Source organism: Hypanus sabinus, chromosome 1 (genome assembly GCF_030144855.1).
Source record: "Hypanus sabinus isolate sHypSab1 chromosome 1, sHypSab1.hap1, whole genome shotgun sequence".
Lineage (NCBI taxonomy): Eukaryota > Metazoa > Chordata > Chondrichthyes > Myliobatiformes > Dasyatidae > Hypanus > Hypanus sabinus.
Window position 1 is genome coordinate 152,273,157 of NC_082706.1, and position 25,374 is coordinate 152,298,530.

The 25,374-nt window shown below is 42.0% G+C and overlaps 1 protein-coding gene across 2 annotated transcripts in view; it reads right to left on the reverse strand.

Annotated features, from left to right (window-relative positions):
* LOC132399201 (RNA-binding Raly-like protein) overlaps window positions 1-25,374 on the reverse strand; it is a 489,585-nt gene that overhangs the window by 41,019 nt on the left and 423,192 nt on the right. For both annotated transcript variants that reach the window (XM_059979344.1, XM_059979353.1), the window contains exon 4: window positions 23,853-24,016. In XM_059979344.1, the coding sequence (XP_059835327.1) occupies window positions 23,853-24,016 (164 nt within the window). The remainder of the gene's footprint in view (window positions 1-23,852; window positions 24,017-25,374) is intronic.

Consider the following 25,374-nt stretch of genomic DNA (forward strand, 5'->3'; position numbering starts at 1 on the left):
GGTGGTGAGGGAGGAAGTGTAAGGGCAGGTGTAGCACTTGTTCTGCTTACAAGGATAAGTGCCAGCAGGGAGATCGGTGGGAAGGGATGGGGGGAACGAGTGGACAAGCGAGTCGTGTAGGGAGCGTTCCCTGCGAAAAGCAGAAAGGGGGGGAGGGAAAAATGTGTTTGGTAGTGGGATCCCGTTGGAGGTGGCGGAAGTTACGGAGAATTATATGTCGGACCTGGAGGCTGGTGGGGTGGTAGGTAAGGACAAGGGGAACCCTATCCCGAGTGGGGTGGCGGGTGGATGGAGTGAGGACAGATGTGCGGGAAATGGGAGAGATGCGTTTGAGAGCTGAGTTGATTGTGGACGAAGGGAAGCCCCTTTGTTTAAAAAAGGAAGACATCTCCTTCTTCCTGGAATGAAAAGCCTCATCCTGAGAGCAGATGCGGCGGAGACGGAGGAATTGTGAGAAGGGGATAGCCTTTTTGCAAGAGACAAGGTGGGAAGAGGAATAGTCCAGGTAGCTGTGAGAGTCTGTAGGCTTATAGTAACTATCAGTAGATAGGTCGTCTCCAGAGATGGAGACAGAAAGATCAAGAAAGGGGAGGGAGGTGTTGGAAATGGACGAGGTAAATTTGAGGGCAGGGTGAAAGTTAGAGGCAAAGTTAATGAAGGCGACAAGCTCAGCATGCATGCAAGAGGCAGCGCCAATTCAGTCATCGATGTAGTGAAGGAAAAGATGGGGATGGATACCGGTATAGACTTGGAACATGGACTGTTCCACAAAGCCAACAAAAAGGCAGGCATAACTGGGACCCATATGGGTGCCCATCCCTACACTCTTGGTTTGGAGTAAATGGGAGGAGCCAAAGGAGAAATTATTGAGAGTAAGAACTAATTCCGCTAGACGGAGGAGAGTTGTGGTAGAGGGAATTGGTTAGGTCTGGAATCCAGAAAAAAGCGAAGAGCTTCGAGACCATCTCGGTGGGGAATGGAGGTATATAGGGACTGGGCGTCCATGGTGAAAATAAGATGGTGGGGACCAGGGAACTTAAGATCATTGAAAAAATTCAAAGCATGAGAAGTGTCACGAACATAGGTGGGAAGAGATTGAACAAGGGGGGATAAGTCAGTGTCAAGGTATGCAGAAATGAGTTCAATGGGGCAGGAGCAAGCTGAGACAATAGGTCTACCTGGACAGGCAGGTTTGTGAATCTTGGGTAGGAGGTAGAAACGGGAAGTGCGGGGTGTGGGAACTATGAGGTCGGTGGCAGTGGATGGGAGATCCCCAGAGCTGATAAAATTGGTGATGGTATAGGAGACAATGGCCTGGTGCTCCTTAGTGGGGTCATGATCAAGGGGTAAATAAGAGGAGGTATCAGATAATTGTCGCTGTGCCTTGGCCAGGTAGAGGTCAGTACGCCAGACAACAACAGCTCCCCCCTTATCAGCAGGTTTTATAGTGAGGTTGGGATTGGTGTGGAGGGAGCGGAGAGCAGAGTGTTCAGAAGGAGTGAGGTTGGAATTGGAACAGGGTGTGGTGAAGTCAAGACGGTTGATGTCCCATCGGCAATTAGCAATAAAGAGATCCAGAGCAGGCAGAAGACCAGAGCGTGGTGTCCTTGAAGAGGAGGAGGGTTGAAGACGGGAGAAGGGGTCATTGGTGGGGGTGGGAGAGTCCTTGTCGAAGAAGTAGGCTGGAAGATGGAGCCGGTGGCGTCATGGCGTACGCGGAACTCACTGGGCGAAGGGGGACAAAGGTTTGGCCCTTAATGAGGACAGAGCGCTCTGTCTCAGAGAGTTGAAGGTCGGAGGGAATGGTAAAGACCCGGCATGGATGAGAGATGGGATCAGAGGGGGGGGGGGGGGAGGCTGGTAGTGTCAGTGGAGAGGGAAGGGTTGGGGTGAGAGGAAGATGGAGCCTCTGAGGGCCCAGGAGCTGACGATGGGATCTGAGGGAGAGGGGATTGCAGAGTGGTGGTGGGGGAAGGGGAGACAGGAGTCACAATCACAGCATGTGAAGACCCGGCCTGGAGTTCAAGGCTGAAGTCGCAGTTGGTGGTTGCACAATCGCTTTGAAGCTGTCCATGGTCATTGGAACCCGCGTTGATGGTGCTGGAGTCCAGGTTTTCAAAATGCCCTGGGTCGCTGGGGCATCCGAGATCGACAGCCGGGGCGAATCCGTGGCCGTTGGTACACGCGGTGATGGCGCTGGAGTCCAGTTTATACCCATGCCAGCTCTATAAAAAGGTTATCCACTTGATTCTATATTCTTGTCAATATGTCAGAAAAAAACACTGCTTCAGCTAAGGCTACTGTGCAGTGAACTTAATGATCTATTTCCAACTACAGTTTTATCTGTTGGATGGCAGACAGGAAATCCATTTCTACCTCTGCTAGCTTGGAGCTGACCCTTGGGAAAGCCCCTACGTGAAGCCTGTGGAGCAGCCGGTGCATAGCCAGGTTATGCGACCACTGACGTCAGGCAGACAGTCTCTGAAGAGTACTGATAATGACTGGGGTCACCCATCTGTAGAGCAGCCAGCATAATCCTATCAGAAGCCTTGCAAGGATTTAACCTCTAAATGATGTTCTGACATTCGCCTCCGAGTCAGAGATCACAGGGTAACCAGAAGCTGTAAGGATTTGCACAGGTGTAGTATTATTCTCCCTTTCCGAGTGTACATAAAAGCCATTGAGCTCATCTGGGAGTGAAGCATCATTATGCTTTTATGTTTCACCTTGGAGGAAGCAATGGCTGACAACCCTGCCATGGCCACTGCGCATCCAATTCACACTGAATTGTTTTTCTGCTCTCATGATGGCTTTCTGTAGGCCATACAAAGAGTTCTTGAAGGACTATGAATTCCAGTATGGAGTGCTACAGATCTAGAGCACTGTAGGCTGTATATCTTCTGGTTCATCCAAGGTTTCTGGTATTTGAAGATTTGGTTTGTTTCCGAAGGTATATACTCATTGACGCAGGTCTTGATGAACTCAGTGATGGCTAATATTCATTCAGATTCAGAATGAAAGGACTCAAGATAGCATGGAAGGTAAAAAGCAAAGATAATGTGCAGTCCAACTGTCAGGAAAGGCTGGCAGGTGATAGGTCAAAATAGCAGATCGAATGGTGAATATAAGTGCATTAGGGAGGCACCACAGTTTGAAGTGTCCTTGATGCTAGGGAGGATAACGCCAATGATGGAGCTGGCTGAGTTTGCAACTTTTCCAATCCTGTGCAGTGATCCCTCCATACCAGCTGATGATGCAACCAGTTAGCATGCTGTCCCCAGTATATCTACAGAAATTTGCGAACATACCAAGTCTTCTCAAATTCCTAATGAAATATAGCTATTGTCATGCTTTCTTTGTAATTGCATCAATATGTCAGGCCCAGGATAAATCTTCAGAGACGTTGACACCCAAGAACTTGAAACAGCTCACCCTTTCCACTGCTGATTTATTGATGAGGATTGGTTTGTGTTCCCTTGACTTACTGAAATCCACAATCAATTCCTTGATCTCTCTGATCTCTCTGATCTGCAATGCTGTTGTGACACCACTCAACCAGCTGACCTATCTCCTGTATGCCTCCTTGTCACCCTCTGAAATTTTGCCAACAATAGTCTGGTCATCAACAAATTTATAAATGATGTTTGAGCTGTACCTAGCCAGAGTCATAGAAGTAGAGAGAGTAAAGGAGTAGGCATGTATTCTTGAGCTGCAGTGTTGATTGTCAGCGAGGAGAAGATGTTATTTCTGATCTGCATAGACAGTGGTCTCCAAAAGAGGAAGTTGAGGATCCAGTTGCAGAGAGAGGTACAGAGGCCCAGGTTTCCATGTTCCATGCAAATTTATCATTACAGTACATATATGTCAACATATAAAACTCTGAGATTCATTTTCTTGAGGGCATACTCAATTCATTGATAATAGAATTAAAATCATAATACAATCAATGAAAGACCACACCAACTTGAGCATTCAACCAGTGTGCAAAAGACAACAAACTGTAAAGACAAAAAAAAGAAATAATAATAATAAATAAAAAAGCAATAAACATTGAGAACACGAGATGAAGAGCTCTGGAAAGTGAGTCCATAGATTGTGGGAACATTTCAGTAATGGGCAAGTGAAGTTGAGTGAAGTTATCCCCTTGGGTTCAAGAGCCCGATGGTTGAGGGCTAAAACTGTTCCTGAACAGTCCTGAGGATCCTGTACCTTCTTCCTGGTGCAGCAGCGTTAAGGGAACATGACCTATGTGGTGGGGGTCACCAATGATGGATGCTGCTTTCCTGCAACAACGTTCTGCGTAGATGTGCTCAGTGGTGGGAAGGGCTTTATCCATGATAGACTGAACTGTATCCATTACTTTTTGTGGGATTTTTCATTCAAGGGCTTAGGTGCAGCCTTTCCATCACACATCAATAGAAGTTTGTCAAAGTTTTAGATGTCATGCCGAATCTTCGCAAACTCCTAAGGAAGTACAGAAATTATAACACCAAGGAATTTAAAGTTGTTTTCCCTTTCCATTTCTGATCATCCAATGAGGATTGTCTCATGGACCTCTGGTTTTCTCCTCTTAAAGCTCCTTGGTCTTGTTGACTTTGAGTAAGAGGTTGTTGTTGTGGCACCACTGAGCCAGACTTTCAATCTCCCTCCTATACGCTGATTCGTCACCACCTTTGATTCGGCCAATGACAGTGGTATTATTAGCTGGCCTGAAAATGGCTTTGGAACTGTGCTTAGCCACACAGTCATAAGTGTAAAGGGAGCTGAGGACTAAGCATACAATCTTGTGGTCCACCTGTGCTAATGGAGATTGTGGAAGAGATGTTGTAGTCAATTTGAACTGACTGGAGTCTGCAAGTGAGGAAATCAATCATCCAATTGCAGAAGGAGGTATTGAGGCAATCTCATGAAGTTTTGTTAATTAGTTTTGATGGGATGATAGCATTGAATGCTGAACTGTAGCCAATAAAGAACATTCTGATATATGCACGTTTGTTGTCCAGCTGATCCAGGGTTGAGTGAAGACCAGTGAGATCTGCTGTGGACTTGTTGTGCTGGTAAGCAAATTAAAGTGGATCAAAGTCACTTCTCAGGCAGGAGTTGATATGTTTCATCACCAGCTTTGCAAAACACTTTATCACTGTAGATATAAGTGCTACTGGACAATAGATGTTGAGGCAGATTACCACGTTCATCTTAGACACAGGTATAAGTGAAGGCTGCATGTTAATTAGAATTGCTGGTATGATTGTGTTGAATGCTGAATTGGAATCAATAAACACCAGCCAGACGTAGATATTACTATTGTCCAGGTGATCTCAGACCGAGTGGAAAGTCACTGAGATTGCATCAACTGTAGACCTATTGTGGCGATAGGCAAATTGCAGCAGGTTCATGTCCCTGATTCGGCATTGAACTCTGCCCTTCCTATTATCCATTGCCCCCAGAAAAATTCCCGCCAGGCTGAAAACAAGCCCCTGAGGTACCCTTTGTGGAGATGAACTACTCAGCCCAAAGTGCCCACTTGCTACAATCACAGATGTACTCTCACTATTTATTTGCTCTACCTGCCCACTCAGTTTTGCAAATTATGGAAAGGGGTCTGAATCTCCTGGTGCTTCTCAGAGCTCTGCAAACTCTCACCATTTAGATCTAATATTTATTTTTGTGTGTCTTGCCAAAGTTTACAGTTGTACTTCTTCTCACATTATTCTTCATTTGGCAGATATGCCCATTCATTTACCCCAACAGAATCATCCTGTGGCCTCCTGATGTGCTCTTTCTTTACTTTCCAATCTTTGTGTCATCAGCCTTGCTAACTTCATACTTCACTGCATTACACTTCAATTTAAGAGATCACATTTTGATTTCAGACTGCTCTATTAATAGAGCATCATCCTCATTAAAATTTGTTGAAACGATTCTTAGGAAAATTCATGAATTTCAATTAAGTTTTACATTTAAGACCTACTGTGTTCTGATTATATGCTTGAGGCTAAAATATATTTACCATCTACTTTCTAAATTAAATCTTCTGTGAACATTTTTGGTCACCAACACAGTAATAGATGCACCTCCTCACTATATGAGGAGTTGTAACCTGATAATTTTCATTTCCTCCACACTGAATGTTTACTATTGTTTGATTACTAATAATGAAACATCTGTAGACATGTAGAGAAAGCTTTCTTTCCTTCTAGCCACACGATGCTCTAATGTGGTTGTGAAGCAGAGAGAGTAACATTAAAGAAAGAACCACTAATATGCTTATAGACTAGAATGGGCTTGAATTGTAACCAAAGGTTGGAAGGTTCATTTATTAACAAAGCATGTATCCATATACAACTCTGAAATTTTTTCTTCTCCAGATAGCCACGAAACAACAAAAGAACATGAAAGTTGTTTGGAGAGGGACATCAAACCCACCCCCCCTAAAAAAAAGAATGGCATCCTGATCATCAACCCACCCCGAAAACCACCCTCCCTTGCACAAAGCAGAACAGGAACATCGACCCCCAAAAACAACCCCCACACAAAAGACGAACTGAACGCGAACGGGACATCGACCTTCAAACATCCTCCTCTCGCACAACAAAATGCTAAAAGGGAAAGGCGATACAAAACCACAGAATATGAAACCCACAAGTCTGAAAAATTCCACAGTTCATAAATGCAATGGTCCAATCCATATACATGGAACCATGATACCATCCTATGATGTCGCCGACAGTCACTGAAAGAGAGGGACACACAACGTGCGCAGACTGTGGGGTAGCCCGCTTGCCACGGTGAGCCACACAGCGAAAGGCTGTTCACAGCTTCCTTCTCCAGCAGTGCTCAGAAGGCAGGCGGCTGGTGCTGAACTCTCTCTCACCTTCTGCATTCACCTCGATGTCTCAATTTTCCTCGATGCTTTAAATAATGAAATAGAGTCGAAAATCGGCTTGTGTCCTGTCTTGAAGTTTCTTTGCATTAAGGCCGTCTGAGTACGTGCTCGCTTTCTGGAATCTTCTCAGAAACAGCAAAGTGCTGGATCACTTAAACAATCTCCAAACTGCAAATTGCAGGCTCTAACACATTTAAGATGAAATACAGACATAAAAGAAATATTTTTGTTTGCTGTCTGGAAGATGTCGACCTAGGGAGCATTGTACATGGGCGCCATCTTGACTGGATGAGTTACCTTTTGTCATACCTTTTGTAAAAGTGTTACCTTTTGCTAATAGGTCTGTACACAACTACTTGTGATGTTCTCTTTGCAGCTCCAGTCATTTCTGATCTCTGTGTCTGTGCATTGCCACATAGAGGCCAGATACCAGTGGAGGCCACTTGCACGGGCTACTGATATATTGCTTTGCTACAGGGTTTATTGCCGAGTCCAGAGGTGGAGCACAGAAGTAATTGTATCATAGTCCCATTTATTTAAGGAGGACTGACTAAGCATGATTACGAAGTGCAGGTAAATAGTTGCTTTTTGTTTATTATCTTATCTATAGGTCTTGAAATAATCTCCAGTATTGTCAAAGATATGTAACATTTATACAAGGACTGACAGCAGCAAGCTGCCTAAAAGCAGAACTTGAGGATGTGCTGCCTGGGGCAGTTGCTTTGAGTCCTATTTCAAACAATAAAAGCCTGGAGCTCAATTGTCCGAGAGGTCCTAGAGAAAATATGTGGTCACAGGAAGGAAAGCTTGAGAGCAAATGTAAGCAGTGGGCTGGATCGAGTCTGATGTAATCCAATGGATTCTATCACCATAACAAATCTGGAACACCTGACATATCTGTTGATATCTTTGAAGATATAACAAACAGAATAGACAAAGAAAAATTGGTTGATGTTGTGTGCTTGGATTTGCAGAAGGCCTTTGACAAGGTAACAAGCTAAGAGCCCATGGTATTACAGGAAAGATTCTCCAGTGGCTGATTGGCAGGAGGCAAATATTGGGAATAAAGGGAACTTTTTCTGATTGGCTGCCAGTGATTAGTGGTGTTCTACAGAAATCTGTGTAGGGACCGATTCATTTTACGTTATACGTTGATGATTTGGATGATGGAATTGATGGCTTTTTGCAAAGTTTGCAGTTGATATGAAGATCGGTGGGGGAACAGGTAGTTTTCAGGAAGTAGACAGGCTACAGAAGGACAGACAGATTAGGACAATGGGTGAAGAAATAGCAAATGGAATAGAGTTTTGGGAACTGTAGGGCCATCCACTTTGGTAGGAGAAATAAAAAGGTTGACTATTTTCTAAGTGGAGAGAAAATACAAAAAAACTGCATTGCAAAGGGACTTGTGAGTCCTTGTGCAGGCTTTTCTAAAGGTTAATTGGCAGGTTGAGTCTGTGGTGAGGAAGGCAAATGAAATGTTAGCATTCATTTCAAGAGGACTTGAATATAAAAGCAAGGATGTAATGTTGAGACTTTATAAAGCACTGGTGAGGCCTCACTTGGAGTATTGTGAGCAGTTTAGTGTCCCTTATCTTAGAGAAGATGCATTGAAACTAAAGAGGGTTTAAAGGAGGATCACAAAAATGATTCCCAGATTGAATGGCTTGTCATATGAAGACTGTTTGATGGCTCTGGGCTTGTATTGCCTAGAATTCAGGAGAATGAGGAGTGACCTCATTGAAACCTATTGAATGGTGAAAGGCCCCAAGGCTGCTTCCTACGGTGGGAGAATCTAAGACCAAAAGACACAGCCTCAGAATAGAGGGCATTCTTTCAGAATAGAGATGAGGAGGAATTTCTTTAGCCAGAGAGTGTGGAATCTGTGGAGTTGTTTGCTACAGGCAGCTGTGGAGCCAGGTATTTATGTATATTAAAGGCAGAGGTTGATAGATTCTTGATTAGTCAGGGCATGAAAGGATATGGGGAGAAGGCAGGAGATCGGGACTGAGAGGAATATTGGATCAGCCATGATGAAATGGTGAAACAGACTTGATGGGCCAAATGACCTAATTCTGCTTCTATATCTTATGGTCTTTTGGTTTTATAACAGGATCTAATGGATGATATTAGACCAATCCACCCCTGCTACCCATGTTTTTAATTTCCGTAATAAGATAGCACAATTCTGTCATTATTTTCTAATGTTTTGGTCTTGGGGTCCGATTCCATAGGACACTCAAAGCAGCTGCGCAGGTTGACTCTGTGGTTAAGAAGGCATATGGTATATTGGCCTTCATCAGTCATGGAACTGAATTTAGGAGCTGAGAGGTAATGTTGCAGCTATGTAGGACCTTGGTGAGACCCCGCTTGGAGTACTGTGCTCAGTTCTGGTCACCTCACTACAGGAATGAGGTGGAAGTCATAGAAAAGGTGCAGAGGAGATTTACAAGGATGTTGCCTGGATTGGGGAGCATGCCTTATGAGAATAGGTTGAGTGAACTTGGCCTTTTCTCCTTGGAGTGACGGTAGATGATAGGTGACCTGATAGAGGCATATAAGATGATGAGGCATTGATCGTGTGGAAGGTCAGAGGCTTTTTCCCAGGGCTGAAATGGTTGCCACAACAGGATACAGGTTTAAGGTGCTGGGGAGTAGGTACAGAGGAGATGTCAGGGGTAAGTGTTTTACCCAGAGAGTGGTGAGTGTGTGGAATGGACTGCCAGCAACGGTTGTGGAGGCGGATATGATAGGGTCTTTTAAGAGACTTCTGGATAGGTACATGGAGCTTAGAAAAATAGAGGGCTATGGGTAAGCCTAGTAATTTCTGAGGAAGGGACAAGTTCAGCACAACTTTGTGGGCCGAAGGGCCTGTATTGTGGTGTAAGTTTTCAATGTTTCTATATAAATCTTTGCACTGGAAATGTTTGAATCAAGCAATCATCCAGGAGTTATTGAGGATGAAGTGCTTACTAGTTTATCAGACCTTTCATCTCAATATAGAAGTTGACATGAGCTGAAGGATAAATGAAATTGCAAATCACCTCCCATCCCTCTGCTGGAATCATTACCAAGTCTAATGGACAAGCATTGCCGCTTACTTAATTGTTTCTATTTATCTCTCTCTTCAAGTTTTAAATTATAAGGTTTCATTTAAAGTGTCTGTAATTAAATGTAATCATATTTATCTCATACATCTTTCGGAAGTCTTTAAATGTCTTCCATCAGAGACTCTTAATTAATGTCTAGTTTCTACCATTTCCTTCTTTTTTGAGTTACTACATTGTACCACCACTTAATGGCTTTGAATCCATAATTTACTCAGGGCTGTGAAAGAGACTAGTGTAAAGAATATTGGATTTCAAAGTTGTGACAACATCTGTCAGAGCCGTCTCTATTTCCTGAGGAGACTGAGGTCCTTTAAAGTCTGCTGGACGATGCGGAGGATGTTCTACGAGGCTGTGGTGGCCAGTGCTATCAGTTGTGTGCTGGGGCAGCAGGCTGAGGGTAGTAGACACCAACAGAATCAACAAACTCATTTGTAAGGCCAGTGATGTTGTGGGGGTGGAACTAGACTCTCTGACGGTGGTGTCTGAAAAGAGGATGCTGTCCAAGTTGCATGCCATCTTGGACAATGACTCCCATCCACTTCATAATGTACTGGTTAGGCCCAGGAGTACATTCAGCCAGAGACTCATTCCACCGAGATGTAACACTGAGCATCATAGGAAGTCATTCTTGCCTGTGGCCACAAACTTTACAACTCTCTTGTTGTGTCAGACAGCCTGAGCCAATAGGCTGGTCCTGGACTTATTTCCACTTGGCAAGATGAACTTATTATTATTTAATTATTTATGGTTTTCTATTGCTATATTTCTTCACTATTCTTGGTTGGCGGGGCTGTAATGAAACCCAGTTTCCCTCGGGATCAATAAAGTATGTCTGTCTGATTGCATTAACCTTGACGTCCATGCCTTTGGTATGGTTTTGTCCGTCTACTTTCTGACATTTTAGCTGATTTCTTCAATTCCACCATAGTGCAATCTCTCTAACAGCTTTATTCTCATCTCCCTGCTCTCAAAATATGAATGTATTAACATTTCCATCTGCTTGATTACCTGCTGAAAAAATTTTCCAAACCAGCTTATTTGGTCAGTTGCTAATTTTCTCATGAGTCTGTTAGTAACTCAACTATCCCTTCTGTCTTGAAAGTGTGCTTGCTGTAATTTTGGTTTAAGTTTAATTTCAAATGCTCTGTAAACTTCAGGTCAACATTCTCCTTGTATTTATCCCCTTACAAGCTCAGAATTTTCATGCTCCTTGGGCCCTTCAACACAATTTCAAGATCTTTACAGCTTTCAGCAGATTGTTCGATCGTAAGTCATTGCCTGTTCACGTGCATAGAAACAAACTTCATTCTGTTACTGATCTACTCAGTTCATTGGTTATCTTTTTCTCCATTATTTCCTCTTTCAACCACAATATTCTTTTATCTTGAGCTGTAAAGCAAAATACCTTTTTATAATCACAGTTTTTTATTTGCTGAGTAGACCTAGTTTTTCAAATATTTTTTGTCCCTTAAACCCAATCTTTAAATTTTCTTTTGCAACTAATATCCAGTTTATTTCTTGAGTTGTGCAATAGATTGGGATGCTTATTTCAATATAAAAGTATGATAGTCACTTAAGTTGTCAATTAATGATTATATAATAAGGAAATTAAAACTGGCCTTCATTTGAACTACTTATATAAATCTACACAATAGATGGAAATGTCAGTGGTGATGACTGGACTAGTAGGTTTGTATTATTTATGAGGAAAACATTAATAAATTCTGCATTCAACAATACCCTGCTTCTGTTTCCTTTGATCGTATTTGAAAGCATTCAGATCAGTCTTGAAGAAGACTGTTAATTAACTGCAAAAAGATAGGAAGAATTATTCTCCTACATCTAGGTCATTCTTACACAGTGAGATAAAATTTAAATAAAAACTGATGCACTCCAAGGACATTAGAAAAAGGAATATAAAGAGTAAAAGCAGTGGAAGTATTCTGGGTTATATACTGCACATAGTAATAGGATATTGTTGATGATTTTCAAAAGAAGATCTCGCTGCTGCAGCACACAGTCATGCATAAATTTATACTTATCTGAAGTAGAAAACATTTGACATTAACAAAAGTGAACGGAGACTGGAATGAAATAGAATAGGGTTGTTTTGATTGAGATAAACAGCACAACTGAGTCAGTCTGAAAATCAGGCTGAACGGTTATTTACAAATTGCCAGCAGGTAATCAATAAAAGAAACAGTACAAAGCCTGCAAGCTCAACAGCTCATAAAATGAGGCACTGCACTGACTCATGTCAATGATTTTGATAGTCCAGAGCACAACAGCAATAATGGCAAAAGTGGTACATAAATACAAGATACTTTTAAGATGCCCAAAGATGTTTCACAGAGTCTTAACACTGAAAGTTGACATTAGGCTACACATGAGGTATTAGAGGATTTGATACTTTAAAGGGTTCTATTCTTGGTGCTCATGATTTGACATGACAAGCATACAGAGAGAAATAATGAAACTCTTTATTGTGACTTCTGAACAGCTGGCCAGTGCAGCATGACAGTTAGCTGTTTATTCTAGAAGTGCAGACATCAAAGTTCAAAGTTAAATTATTTATCAAAATACATATATGTCACCATATACAACCCAGATATTCATTTTTTGTGGGCATTCTCTGGAAATACAAGATACACAATAGCATACAGTGAAACTCTGTGCCCCACAGAATGGATGAACAACCAATAAGGAAAAGGCAACAAACTGCGCAAATACATAAAAATATTAATGAACAATTAATATGGAGAACTTGAGATGAAACGTCCTTGAAAGTGAGTCCATAGGTTGTGAGAACAGTTCCATGATGGGGCAAGTGAAGTTGAGTGAAGTTATCACCTCCAGTTCAATAGCTTGACATTTTAGAAATAATAACTGTTCTGAACCTGGTGGTGTGGGTCCTCAGGCTCCTGAACCTTCTTCCTGATGGTAGTAGTTAGAAGAGAACATGACCTGGGTGGTGGAGGTCCTTGATAACGGGTGCTGCTTTCCTGTGACAGGGCTCCATGTAGATGTGCTCAATGCTGGGGAGAGTTTTACCTGTGATAGACTGGGCTTTACCCACTACTTTTTGTAGACTTTTCCATTTAAGGGCATTGGCATTTCCATACCAGACTATGATCCAACTAATCAACCATACATCAACAGATGTTTGTCAAAGCTTTAGATATCATGTAGAAGCTTTGCAAACTTCTAAGGAAGTCGAGGTGTTGCCATGCTTTCTTTGTAGTGGCACTTACATACTGGACCCAGGACTGCTCCTCTGAAATGATAACACTGAGGAATTTAAAGTTGCTGCCCCTCTCCACCTCTGATCCTCTGATGAAGACTGGCTCATGGACCTCTGGTTTCCTCTTCCTGAAGACAATAATCAGCTCCTTGGTCTTGCCGACATTGAGTACCAAAGACCTAGGTTCATTTCCCACCACCGTCTGTAAGGAGTTTCTATATTTTCCCTGTGACCACATGTGTTTCCTTCGAGTGCTCCCATTTGTTCTCACAGTCCAAAGATGTACTGGTCGTTAGCTTAATTGATCCTTGTAAGTTGTCCTGTAATTAGGCAAGGATTAAATTGTGGGAATGCTGGGTGGTGCAGTTTGACGTATTGGAAGAGCCTATTCCATGCTGTATCTCAATAATCAGCTGTCATGGGACGATGGAGCAAACTTGATAGGCCTAATGGCCTGTTCAGGTAGAGATTAACAATCAATTAGTACAACAGTCCTGAAATTAGATTATGTAGACCAATCTAGGTGTGGCGCTTGTGCGATCAATGGTGCTGTGTGCTGCTTGGTGCCAACACTATCTCTGACCCCATGTGCTATAGTGAATGGTATATTTGCTTTCTGATGGACTTGCTTTGCAACTGACTTTATTCCTGGTATGTGCTACACCTCAGGTTTATCATGGGCTTGGAACTCCGCACCTTCTATTGTTAGTTGACACAAGGGTTTGATCATGTGCTTACTTTGATAGCTACTGAAAAAAAAATAGTGTGCTATTAAAGCAGTTTCAGTCAGCTCATGTGCCTATATTGGAAACAAATGCTCCCAAATTCTATTACAAGTATAGATAGGGAAATGAGGTCTGTGGTTGCTTTATTTCCATTTCTAAGTTCACAGCATGATTATTAGTATTATGCTTTTCGATCCCCACTCTGTCTGGGAACCTGGTCATAAAGGCTCACTGCTGAGATAATGCTCAGTAATGCTTAATTGTATGTTTGCTAATTGCTAATAAAGGATCAGAATAAAGAATTTGACTCTGTGGAGCAGTCATTGGAGCTCTGACCATGTCACGCAAGTATAACAACACTATCTGGCGTCACAGGCTGGCAGCAATTGTTTTGTTTTGACCTTGGATTGATTTTGCCGCTACCAAAATTGAGGAGTTTGATGGCTCTGGGCCTATACTTGCTGGAGAAGAATAAAGGGTGATCTCATTGAAATGTATCAAATATTGAAGGGCCTAGATAGAGTGGATGTGAACCAGATGTTCTCTGTAGTAGGTGAGTCTAGAACCAGAGGGCACAGCCTCAGATTAGAAAGATGTCCCTTTAGAACAGAGATGAGGATTGTGAATCAATGAAATCTATTGCCATGAGCAGCTGCGGAGGCCAAGTCATTGAATGTATTTAAAATGGAGGTTAATAGTTTCTTGATTTGTCAGGGCATCAAAGGTTACAGGGAGAAGGTAGGAGAATGAGCTTGAGAGAGATAATAAATCAGCCACGATGGAATCGCGGAGCACATTCAATGGGCTGAATGTCCTATTTTTTTCTTATGTCTTATGGTCTTATAACCAAGCCTTAAAAAAGCAGAAGAACATCATTGAACTCACAATAAGTTGAACCAAGTGGATGAGCTATAGCAGTAGAAGACCATAAATGTACACTCAGTGGCCACTCTATTAGGTACAGGAGGCGCCTAATAAAACAGCAACTGAGTTTAAGTCACAAAATAAATAAATATACAGTGCAAAAGAGAAATAACAAGATTCTCCTCATTGACCATTATTAAAGTTGATGGTAGAATTAAAGATGGTGTTCCTAAAATGTTGAGTGTGGATCTTCAGGCTCTTGTCTCTCATCCACAATGATAACGATGAGAGGAAGAAATTGTCCAGTAAGTGAGGGTCCTTCACGATGGATTCTGCCTTCTTGAGGCACAGCCTCTTGAAGATGTCCTCGCTGGCTGGCAGGTTTATACCCTTGATGAAGCTGGCTGGGCCTACAAACCTCAGCTGCACCTCTTGATTCTGCAATTTGAACCTTTATATCAGACAATTAATGCAACCTGTTAGAATGCACTCCACAGCACATCTGTAGAATTTTGCAAGAATTTTTGGTGACCGACCAAATCTTTTCAAACTCCTAATGAAATAAATCCACTCGTGTGCATTCTTCATCTTTATAATAGATTCTCTGAGATGTTGTCATCCAGGCACTTGAAGCTGATCACCACCCTTCTCACCGTTAAAATATTTTTGAACACCTTTACCCTGGGGAAAAGTCTGCTTCCATGTACTATATCATGAATTTTAAACCTCTAGGAGGTCACACCTCATTCTCTTATGGTCTAAGGGAAAAGACCTTTCCTGGCCAATCTTTCCCTACAATTCTGGCTCTTTAGTACCAACAACATCCTCACAAGTTTATTCTGCACTCCTTCTAGTTTAACTATATCTTTCCTATAAAAAAAGGTGATCAAAATTGTACACAGTTCTCTGAATGTGACATCATCAGTGACTTATACAACTGCCACATAATATCCCAATTCTGATACTTAATGCCATGACTGATAAAATCAGTGGGCTAAACACTCTTTTCACTACCCTGTCTACCTGTGATTCTGCTTTCAATGCACTATGTTCTTGTACACTTAGATCCCTCTCTTCCATTGCAATCCCCAGCGCCCTGTTATTCATTGCACAATTCCTGTGCCATACCTAGCCTCATCATTATAATTCTGCATCATGGCTGGTACCACACAGAAATTGTAAAGGTAACGCGTTTAGATAGTGACTTTAACTACATTCTCAGACTTTTCCCCTCTGGTGTATTATTGGGATCGTGTGGCTTCAGGTTTGCACAGTTAGATTATTATGATATAGTGTCCATCTTCCAAAATTGCCTTCTCATTATGTTGATTTTGCCAGCTACAACAAATGAACTGCTTGTTGTACAATTGAATTGTTTTGTTTTAAAATTACAGTACAGAATCCCACTATCAAAACCAAAGGTACCTTTAAAGCTCTCTTTTTCTCCAGATCTAATTTGGTCATTATTAGATGACCAAGAGAGAGAATTTGTAGAATGTCTGAGGGATGGCTTTTTAGAACAGCTTGTTGTTGAGCCCACTAGGGGATCGGCTGTACTGGATTGCATGTTGTGCAATGATCTGGAGCTGATAAGTGAACTTAGGGTTAAGGAATCCTTAGGGAACAGTGATCACAAGATGAACAGGTTCACATTGAAATTTCAGGAGAAATTAAATTCCAATGTGTTGGTATTTCAGTGGAATAAAGGAAATTACAATAGCATGAGAGGGGAACTGACCAAGGTTGACTGGAAATGGACACTAGCAGGAAGGACAGCAGAGCAACAATGGCTGGAGCTTCTGCAAAAAATGAGAGAAACAAGACAGATATATTCCAAATCAGCAGAAATTTTTGAACATAAGAAGGACACTACTGAGGCTGACAAGTGAAGTCAGAGCCAAAGTAAAAGCAAAATTGAGGGCATACAAGGAAGCCAAAGCTAGTGGGAAGATTGAGGGTTGGGAAGCTTTTAAAAACTTGCAGAAGAAAATTAAGAAGGTCATTAGGAAGGAAAAGATGAATTATCAAGAGAAGCTGGCAGCTAATATCAAAGAAGATACTAAAAGCTTTTAAAGTATATAAATTAGTAAAAGAGAGCTGAGGGTAGATATAGGATCAATAGAAAATGACGCTGGAGATATTGTACAGGTAGTCCCCGAGTTATGAACGTCCGACTTACGGACAACTTGTACTTTTGAACCGAGGAAGGAGAATGCCGTCCACCATTTTAAGTTGTTGCTGTTGGCACTGTGTTGAGTGTTTAACTTTGTATTTGGCTTAAATGTTTCTTAGTAAGATTCACCCTGACACTGCCCCCCCCCCCCCATTCCGGTCGGCTGGTGGGGCAGTGAGATCAGCGCCAGGCTGGAGAACGTTGGTTCCCGAGTTTGATTTAGTGACAGATCGCTCCTGTGCTGGGTTGATGTCAATCCAGTGACTCCCGTACCATCCGTGCTAGGTTGATGTCGAGCTCACAACTTGACCTCATAAAAAAATAACACTGTCACCTCCAGTTTAAATTCCTACACGGAATATTGTGGAGGATCAAATACCCAAACCCAGCACAGCCCCCACTTGTCCCATTTAACCTGTCTCAGTGCTGTGCAATTTAGGATCTGGGGAATTCAGTGTGGTGGTCTTTAGGACCCAGCGGGGCTCAGAACCCGCCGCCCGCGGTGTTTCTGTTCCATTGACGGGAAGTGATCGCGATTGAAAATAAAGTGGAAATAATAAAGCGCTTGGAAAGAGGTGAAACACCATCGGTCATTGGAAGAGCGTTAGGCTACAGTCGGTCAATGGTCAGAACAATTTTAAAGGATAAAGTGAGAATAATGGAGCATGTGAAAGGCCCTGCCCCGATGAAAGCTACAATTATTACTAAGCAATGCAGTGGTTTAATTATTGGAAATCATATGTTTTTTTATGTTTTATATGCATAGAAAGGTAAAATGTATACTATATACTAAGACAAACGTTTGACTAAGTGACGCTAAATAATACTGGATGTACTTGTTCTGACTTACGTACAAATCTGACTTAAAGACGGACCCAGGAACAGAACTCGTACGTAACCTGGGGACTGCCTGTAATGAGAAGTGCAGAGATGGCAGAGGAACTGAACACGTATTTTGCATCAGTCTTCACAGAGGAAGACATCTGCAGTATATCAGACATTGAAGAGTGTCAGGGAAGAGAAGTATGTGCAGTGAAAATTACGACTGAGAAGGTGCTCAGGAAGCTTAATGGTCTGAGGGTGGATAAATCTCCTGGACCTGATAGAATGCAGCCTTGGGTTCTGAATAAGGTAGCTGGAGAGATTGCAGAGGCATTAAAAATGATATTTCAAGAATCAATAGATTCTGGCATTATACCGGATGACTGGAAAATTGCAAATGTTACTCTGCTATTTAAGAAGGGTAGGAGGCATTAGAAAGGAAACTATAGACCTGTTGGCCTGACATCAGTGGTTGGGAGGTCGTTGGAATCAATTGTTAGGGATAAGATTATGGAGTACCTGGAGGCACATGACAAGATAGGCCAAAGGCAGCATGGTTTTCTGAAAGGAAAATCCTGCCTGACTAACCTACTGCAATTCTTTGAGGAAATTACAAGCAGGGTAGACAAAGGAGATGCAGTAGATGTGGTGTATTTGGATTTTCGGAAGGCCTTTGGCAAGGTGCCGCATATGAAGCTGCTTAGCAAGATAAGAGCCCTTGGAATTAGATGGGATTTACTAGCATGGGTGGAGCATTGGCTGATCGGCATAAAACAGAGAGTGGAAATAAAGGGATCCTATTCTGGCTGGCTGCCAGTTACCAGTGGAGTCCCACAGGGGTCGATGTTGGGACCCCACTTTTTATGATGTATGTCAATGATTTGGACTATGGGATTAATGGATTTGTGGCTAAATTTGCTGATGATACTGATGCACCATCAATAACTCTCGGAGACGGGAGGTGAACGATAGGCTTTTATTAGCAGCAAAAGGGACATCTCGGAGACTGAGGGAGGAGCAGTGCCTCCAATAACCTTTATACAGGGGTCTGTGGGAGAAGCCACAGGAGCAGTCAGCAGAGGGGCATGTCCAGACAGGTATACATAGCTTACCACAGATACAAAGATAGGTGGACTAGTTGGTAAGATTGAGGAAATAGAGAATTAGATAGTTTAGGGGAATGGGCAAAGAAGTGGCAAATGAAATACAATGTTGGAAAATGTATGCTCATGCACTTGTTGGAAGAAATAAATGGGCAGACTATAACTTAGATGGGGAGAGACTTCAAAATTGAGGGATGCAAAGGGACTTGGGAGTTCTTGTGCAAGATACACTAAAGTTTAACCTCCAGGTTGAGTTGGTGGTGAAGAAGGTGAATGCAATGTTAGCATTCATTTCTACAGATATAGATTATAAGAGCAGGGATGTGATGTTGAGGCTTTATTAGGCACTCGTGAGACCACAATTGGAGTATTGTGTGCAGTTTTGGGCTCCTTATTTTAGAAAGGATATACTGACATTGGAGAGGGTTCAGAGAAGATATGATTCCAGGAATGAAAGGGTTACTGCATGAGGAACCTCTGGCAGCTCTTGGGCTATATTCCCTGGAGCTCAGGAGAACGGGGGTGGGGCGGGGGATCTCATAGAAACATTCTGAATGTTAATAGGCTTGAACAGATTAGATATGACAAAGTTATTTCCCATGGTAGGGGAGTCAAGGACAAGAGGGCATTTCTTCAGGATTGAAAGATGCCCATTTAGAAAAGAGATGTGGAGAAATTACTTTAGTCGGAGGGTGGTAAATTTGTGGAATTCATTGATATGAGTGGCTGTGAAGGCCACTGGCCACTTGATGCCCTGGCTAATCAAGAACCTATCTATCTCTGCCTTAAATGCACCCAAAGGATATGGGAAGAAGGCAGGGGAGTGGGGATTACCTGAAGAACTGGATCAGCCCATGATTGAATGGTGGAGCAGACTCAATGGGTTGAGTGGCCTACGTATGCTCCTATATCTTATGGTCTTATTATTACCCCAGTTCCTTTTACTCTTAAATCCTTAACTTTCCTTAAATTTTATTTTTCATGATTTGCAAAATCCTGAAACATGAACTACAGGAAATACCAACATTTATCAATTATCATTTGATCCTTTTGAACTGAATGGATTGTAAGGACATTCCAGAGGGATTGTAAGATAGAATCATGTTGATATCTCTCATGAACCCAAGAGAATCTGCGTATGGTGGAAATTTTGAGTTACAAACACCTCATTCTCTTAACCAGAATCTCAATAACTCTCAGCAGGATTTACAAAACATGTCAGCCTTGACCTTCATCCTAACAGGAACGTGCCAGTCCTGAACTCTTGACATTATTTGTTTAAAAACCTTCCTTTAAGCTGATACCCTTTTCCCGGCAAACAATCTCACTTTGATCAACCTCCGCAAGGTCACAACTAATAGCTCCAAAATTTTCTTTGTCCCATTTAAGGACCTTAAGCAGAGAACTGGTTGTATCCTTCTGTATAACTATTTAAAAACTAATAGAATAATGGTCTCTGGACCAAAAGTGTTCATCGATGGACACTTCTGCCACTTATTTCCCAGGTGGAAGTCTTTCAGGATCTAATTCTAATTCTGGTAGGTCCATCTACAGTATATATTGATGAAGGAAGCTTTCTTGGACACCTCTGGTTGGTCCAGTTAACATAAGGGAATTTAAAATGTAATCCAAATTGTTTCATATAACCATATAACAATCACAGCATGGAAACAGGCCATCTCTGCCCTCCTAGTCCGTGCCGAACTCTTAATCTCACCTAGTCCCACCTACCCGCACTCAGCCCATAACCCCCCACTCCTTTCCTGTCCATATACCTATCCAATTTTACCTTAAATGACACAACTGAACTGGCCTCTACTACTTCTACAGGAAGCTCATTCCACACAGCTATCACTCTCTGAGTAAAGAAATACCCCCTCGTGTTTCCCTTAAACTTCTGCCCCCTAACTCTCAAATCATGTCCTCTAGTTTGAATCTCCCCTACTGTCAATGGAAACAGCCTGTTCACGTCAACTCTATCTATCCCTCTCAAAATTTTAATACCTCGATCAAATCCCCCCTCAACCTTCTACGCTCCAATGAATAGAGACCTAACTTGTTCAACCTTTCTCTGTAACTTAAGTGCTGAAACCCAGGTAACATCCTAGTAAATCGTCTCTGCACTCTCTCTAATTTATTGATATCTTTCCTATAATTCGGTGACCAGAACTGTACACAATATTCCAAATTTGGCCTTACCAATGCCTTGTACAATTTTAACATTACATCCCAACTTCTGTACTCAATGCTCCGATTTATAAAGGCCAGCGTTCCAAACGCCTTCTTCACCACCCTATCTACATGAGACTCCACCTTCAGAGAACTATGCACTGTTATTCCTAGATCTCTCTGTTCCTCTGCATTCCTCAGTGCCCTACCATTTACCCTGTATGTTCTATTTGGATTATTCCTGCCAAAATGTAGAACCTCACACTTCTCAGCATTAAACTCCATCTGCCAACGTTCAGCCCATTCTTCTAACCGCCATAAATCTCCCTGCAAGCTTTGAAAACCCACCTCATTATCCACAACACCTCCTACCTTAGTATCATCAGCATACTTACTAATCCAATTTACCACCCCATCATCCAGATCATTTATGTATATTACAAACAACATTGGGCCCAAAACAGATACCTGAGGCACCCCGCTAGTCACCGGCCTCCATCCCGATAAACAATTATCCACCACTACTCTCTGGCATCTCCCATCTAGCCACTGTTGAATCCATTTTATTACTCCAGCATTAATATCTAACGACTGGACCTTCTTAACTAACCTTCCATGTGGAACTTTGTCAAAGGCTTTGCTGAAATCCATATAGACTACATCCACTGCCTTACCCTCGTCAACATTCCTCGTAACTTCTTCAAAAAATTCAATAAGGTTTGTCAAACATGACCTTCCACGCACAAATCCATGCTGGATTTTTCCATGTTTCCCTTTCCATAGATGCTCCCTGACCTGCTGATTCTTTTCTGCATTTTATTTTCTTATGCTCTGGATTGCCTGCTCAGTTACCTGTCCACCAACTCAACCAATGGTATTAATTACTTCATTAGTAATGAAACAAACACAAGAAAATCTGCAGATGCTGGAAATCCAAGCAACCCAGACAAAATGCTGGAAGAACTCAGCAGGTCAGGCAGCATCAATGGAAAAAGAGTAAACTGTTGACATTTCGGGCTGAGACCCTTCATCAGGACTGGAAAAAAAAAGATGAGAAGTCTGAGTAAGAAGGGGGACGGGAGGAATAAATACAAGGTGGTCATTGGTAGGTGCAACCGGGAAAGTGGGAGGGGTAAGAGCTGTCAAGTAAATTGGTGAAAGAGATAAAGGATTGGAGAAGAGGGAATCTGATAGGAGAGGGTAGAAGACCTTGGAAGAAAGGGAAGGAGGAGGAGCACCAGAGGGAGCTGATGAGCAGGCAAGGAGATAAGGTGAGAGAGGGAAACGGCAATGGGGGAACAGTGAGGAGGGCAGCAAATACCAGAAATTTGAGAAATCGAAGTTCATGCTGTCAGGCTGGAGGCTACCCAGACAGAATATAAGGTGTTGCTTCTCCAACCTGAGTTTGGCCTCACTGTGGTAGTAGAGGTTTGACAATGGGAATGGGAAGTAGAACTGAAATGGGTGGCCACTGGGAGATCCCCCAATAACATCTTCAGTCGGCATGGTGACCCAGTTTATAATGTTAATTGGCTATTTTAAATCAGAATCAGGATTATTATCACTGACACAGGTCATGAAATTTGTAGTATTGTAGCAGCAGAACAGTGTAGTACATACAGTTACTACAAATTGCAATGAAGATAAATAAGTAGAGCACCAGTTGAGCTGAATAGTGAGGTAGCGTTCATGAGTTCTGATGTCAGAGAGGAAGGACCTGTTACTAAGATGTTGTTTCTGTGTACCTCCTCTCTGATGGTAGTAATGAGAAGAGGGCATGCCATAAGGGGCCTTCAGGATGGTTGTTTCTTTCTTGAGGCATCACCTTTTTAAAATGTTCTCAATGATGTCTATAATGGAGCTGGCTGAGTTTCAAACCCTCCTTAACTTTGTCCGATCCCGTGCATTGGTTTCTCTGTACTAGATGCTGATGCAACCAGTCAGAATATTGACTGTAGAAATTTGCCAGCCTTGGGTGACACATCAAATCTCCTCAAACTCCTGTGAAATGTAGTTGTTGGTGTGCTTCCTTCATAATTGTATCAATATGTTGGACCCAGGGTAGATCTTCAGAGATGTTGATACTCAGGAACTTGAAACTGTTCACCCTTTCTACTGCTGACTCTCGATGAGAATTTTTGTGTGTGCTCCCAGAGTCCACAATCAATTCCTTGGTCTTACTGACATTAAGTGCAAAGTTCTTGTTGTGGCACCACTCAATCAGTTGATCTATCTCACTCCTGTATGCCTCTTCATCACCATCTGAGACTGTCAACCATCTGTGTCATCAGTGAAATCCTAGATGGCATTTAAGCTGTGCCTAGCCACAGGCTCATGGTTATAGAGAGTAAAGCTATTGGCTAAGCGCACATCCTTAAGTATCCATTAAGATATGGTAAAAAGAATCAAATGGGAGCTAATGGGCATTGTATGAGTGAGAATAAATTGCAGGGTTAGAGAGAGAAATGAGTGCAACAGATAGGATTACTCAAATGGGAGTTGCATGTACTCCATGAGCCAAATTACCTTCATTTGTTCTGAGAACAAAAGCTCTATCACATACCATTTTAACATCCACTCACAAATAATATGCTAACTATAAACTTTGCGCCTTAAAGTTGTCACATAAATTATTTCATGAACCAAGAGGGAGAGGTGAAATTTATTACTAATATGAATGAATACTTAAGCATGCTGTAATTAAAGACTTGACAAAAAATTTAAATTAGCTGAGGACTTTATCTATGTCAGTGCCTTACACTTTGGTCCTGTAGAAGCAGTCCCTGTGATTGTAGATCGTGGACCTCCTTTCATGGGGAAACCACCTTTGCCTCTGCGTGTGACGGGTATTGTGATACGCGGACGCTTTATTGGTATGACAGCACGAGGAGGTGGAGGGACACGGCCATGGTAGTCAAACATCCTGAAATGTAATCAAACATTCACATTTAGAATGCAAAATGCAAATACTGGTCTCCTTCAATATTAATGTGACAAGGTTAGCATCTTTATCAGAGCCTTGGGACACTAAAATTACTGTACTAAATGGCCACACCCATATTATGCCTCTTATTGATAGTATGCGAGGAGTGATTGATAAGTTTGTGGCCTAAGGCAGAAGGAGTCAATTTTAGAAATCCTAGCACATTTATTTTTCCTATATTTACACACTTAGTCCAGCGGTCAAGGAGCCAATGGATCCCTTCTTTGTAAAAGTCGGGATCTTGGACCTCCAGAAGTGGTCCACTGCAGGGGTGATTGATAAGTTCGTGGCCTCGGGTAGAAAGAGATGAATTATTAACTTCAAACTTTCTGCATTTTCACTCACCGAGTTGAACCGCACATGCATGTAACATGAGCTGTATAACTCATCTCCTTTTACATTAGGCCATGAACTTATCAATCACCCCTGCTGTGAACCACTTCTACAAAGAAGGGATCTGTATGCTCCACGACCGCTGGACTAAGTGTGTACATGTAGGAAGGAAATATGTTGAAAAATAAATATGCTACGTTTTCTAAAATTGACTCCTACCTTAGGCCACAAACTTATCAATCACCCCTCATATTTCTGCATAGGCAGGTAAGCATATCATATGCTGTTGCCTCTAAACTAGGAGGATCCAGAGCAATATCTATTGGTCTCTGTGGTCAGTCTTACATAACTATTGATAGCCTCTTCACCTGGTAATCTTAAAGCCACATATCAATACCAAATTCTGGTCCAGGCTCCCTACAGAAAACCTAGCCATATATTTTCATCCCTGACAGTTGCTGTTAAATTAACCTCTTGCTAAGGTGGGTGAAGAGTCCTTGAAAGTGAGTCCATAGGCTGAACTGTTTCCACAATCTATGACTCACTTTCAATGACTCTTCATCTCATGTTCTCTATATTTATTGCTTGCTTATTTATCTATCTTATTTATTTATGTATGTAGTATTTGCACAGTTTGTTGTCTTTCATATTGGCTGCTAGTCTGCCCTTTTGGGCATGGTCTTTCATTGATTCTATAATGTTTCTTGGATTTACTGAGTATGCCCGCAAGAAAACAAATTTCAGGGTTGTATATGATGACATATCTGTACTTTGATAGTAAATTTGCTTTGTACTTTCACAACTTTGCAACAGGACTTCAAACATCTTTGATGATCAGTTTTGCATGGAGTAATATTCTAATCTCTGTTCCATATATGTTTAAAGAACAGCTTTTATAGGTTTCTTTCCAGTTTTGGGGACAACAGCCTTCCAGACAGAAATGTGTACCTGACACCTTTCCACTA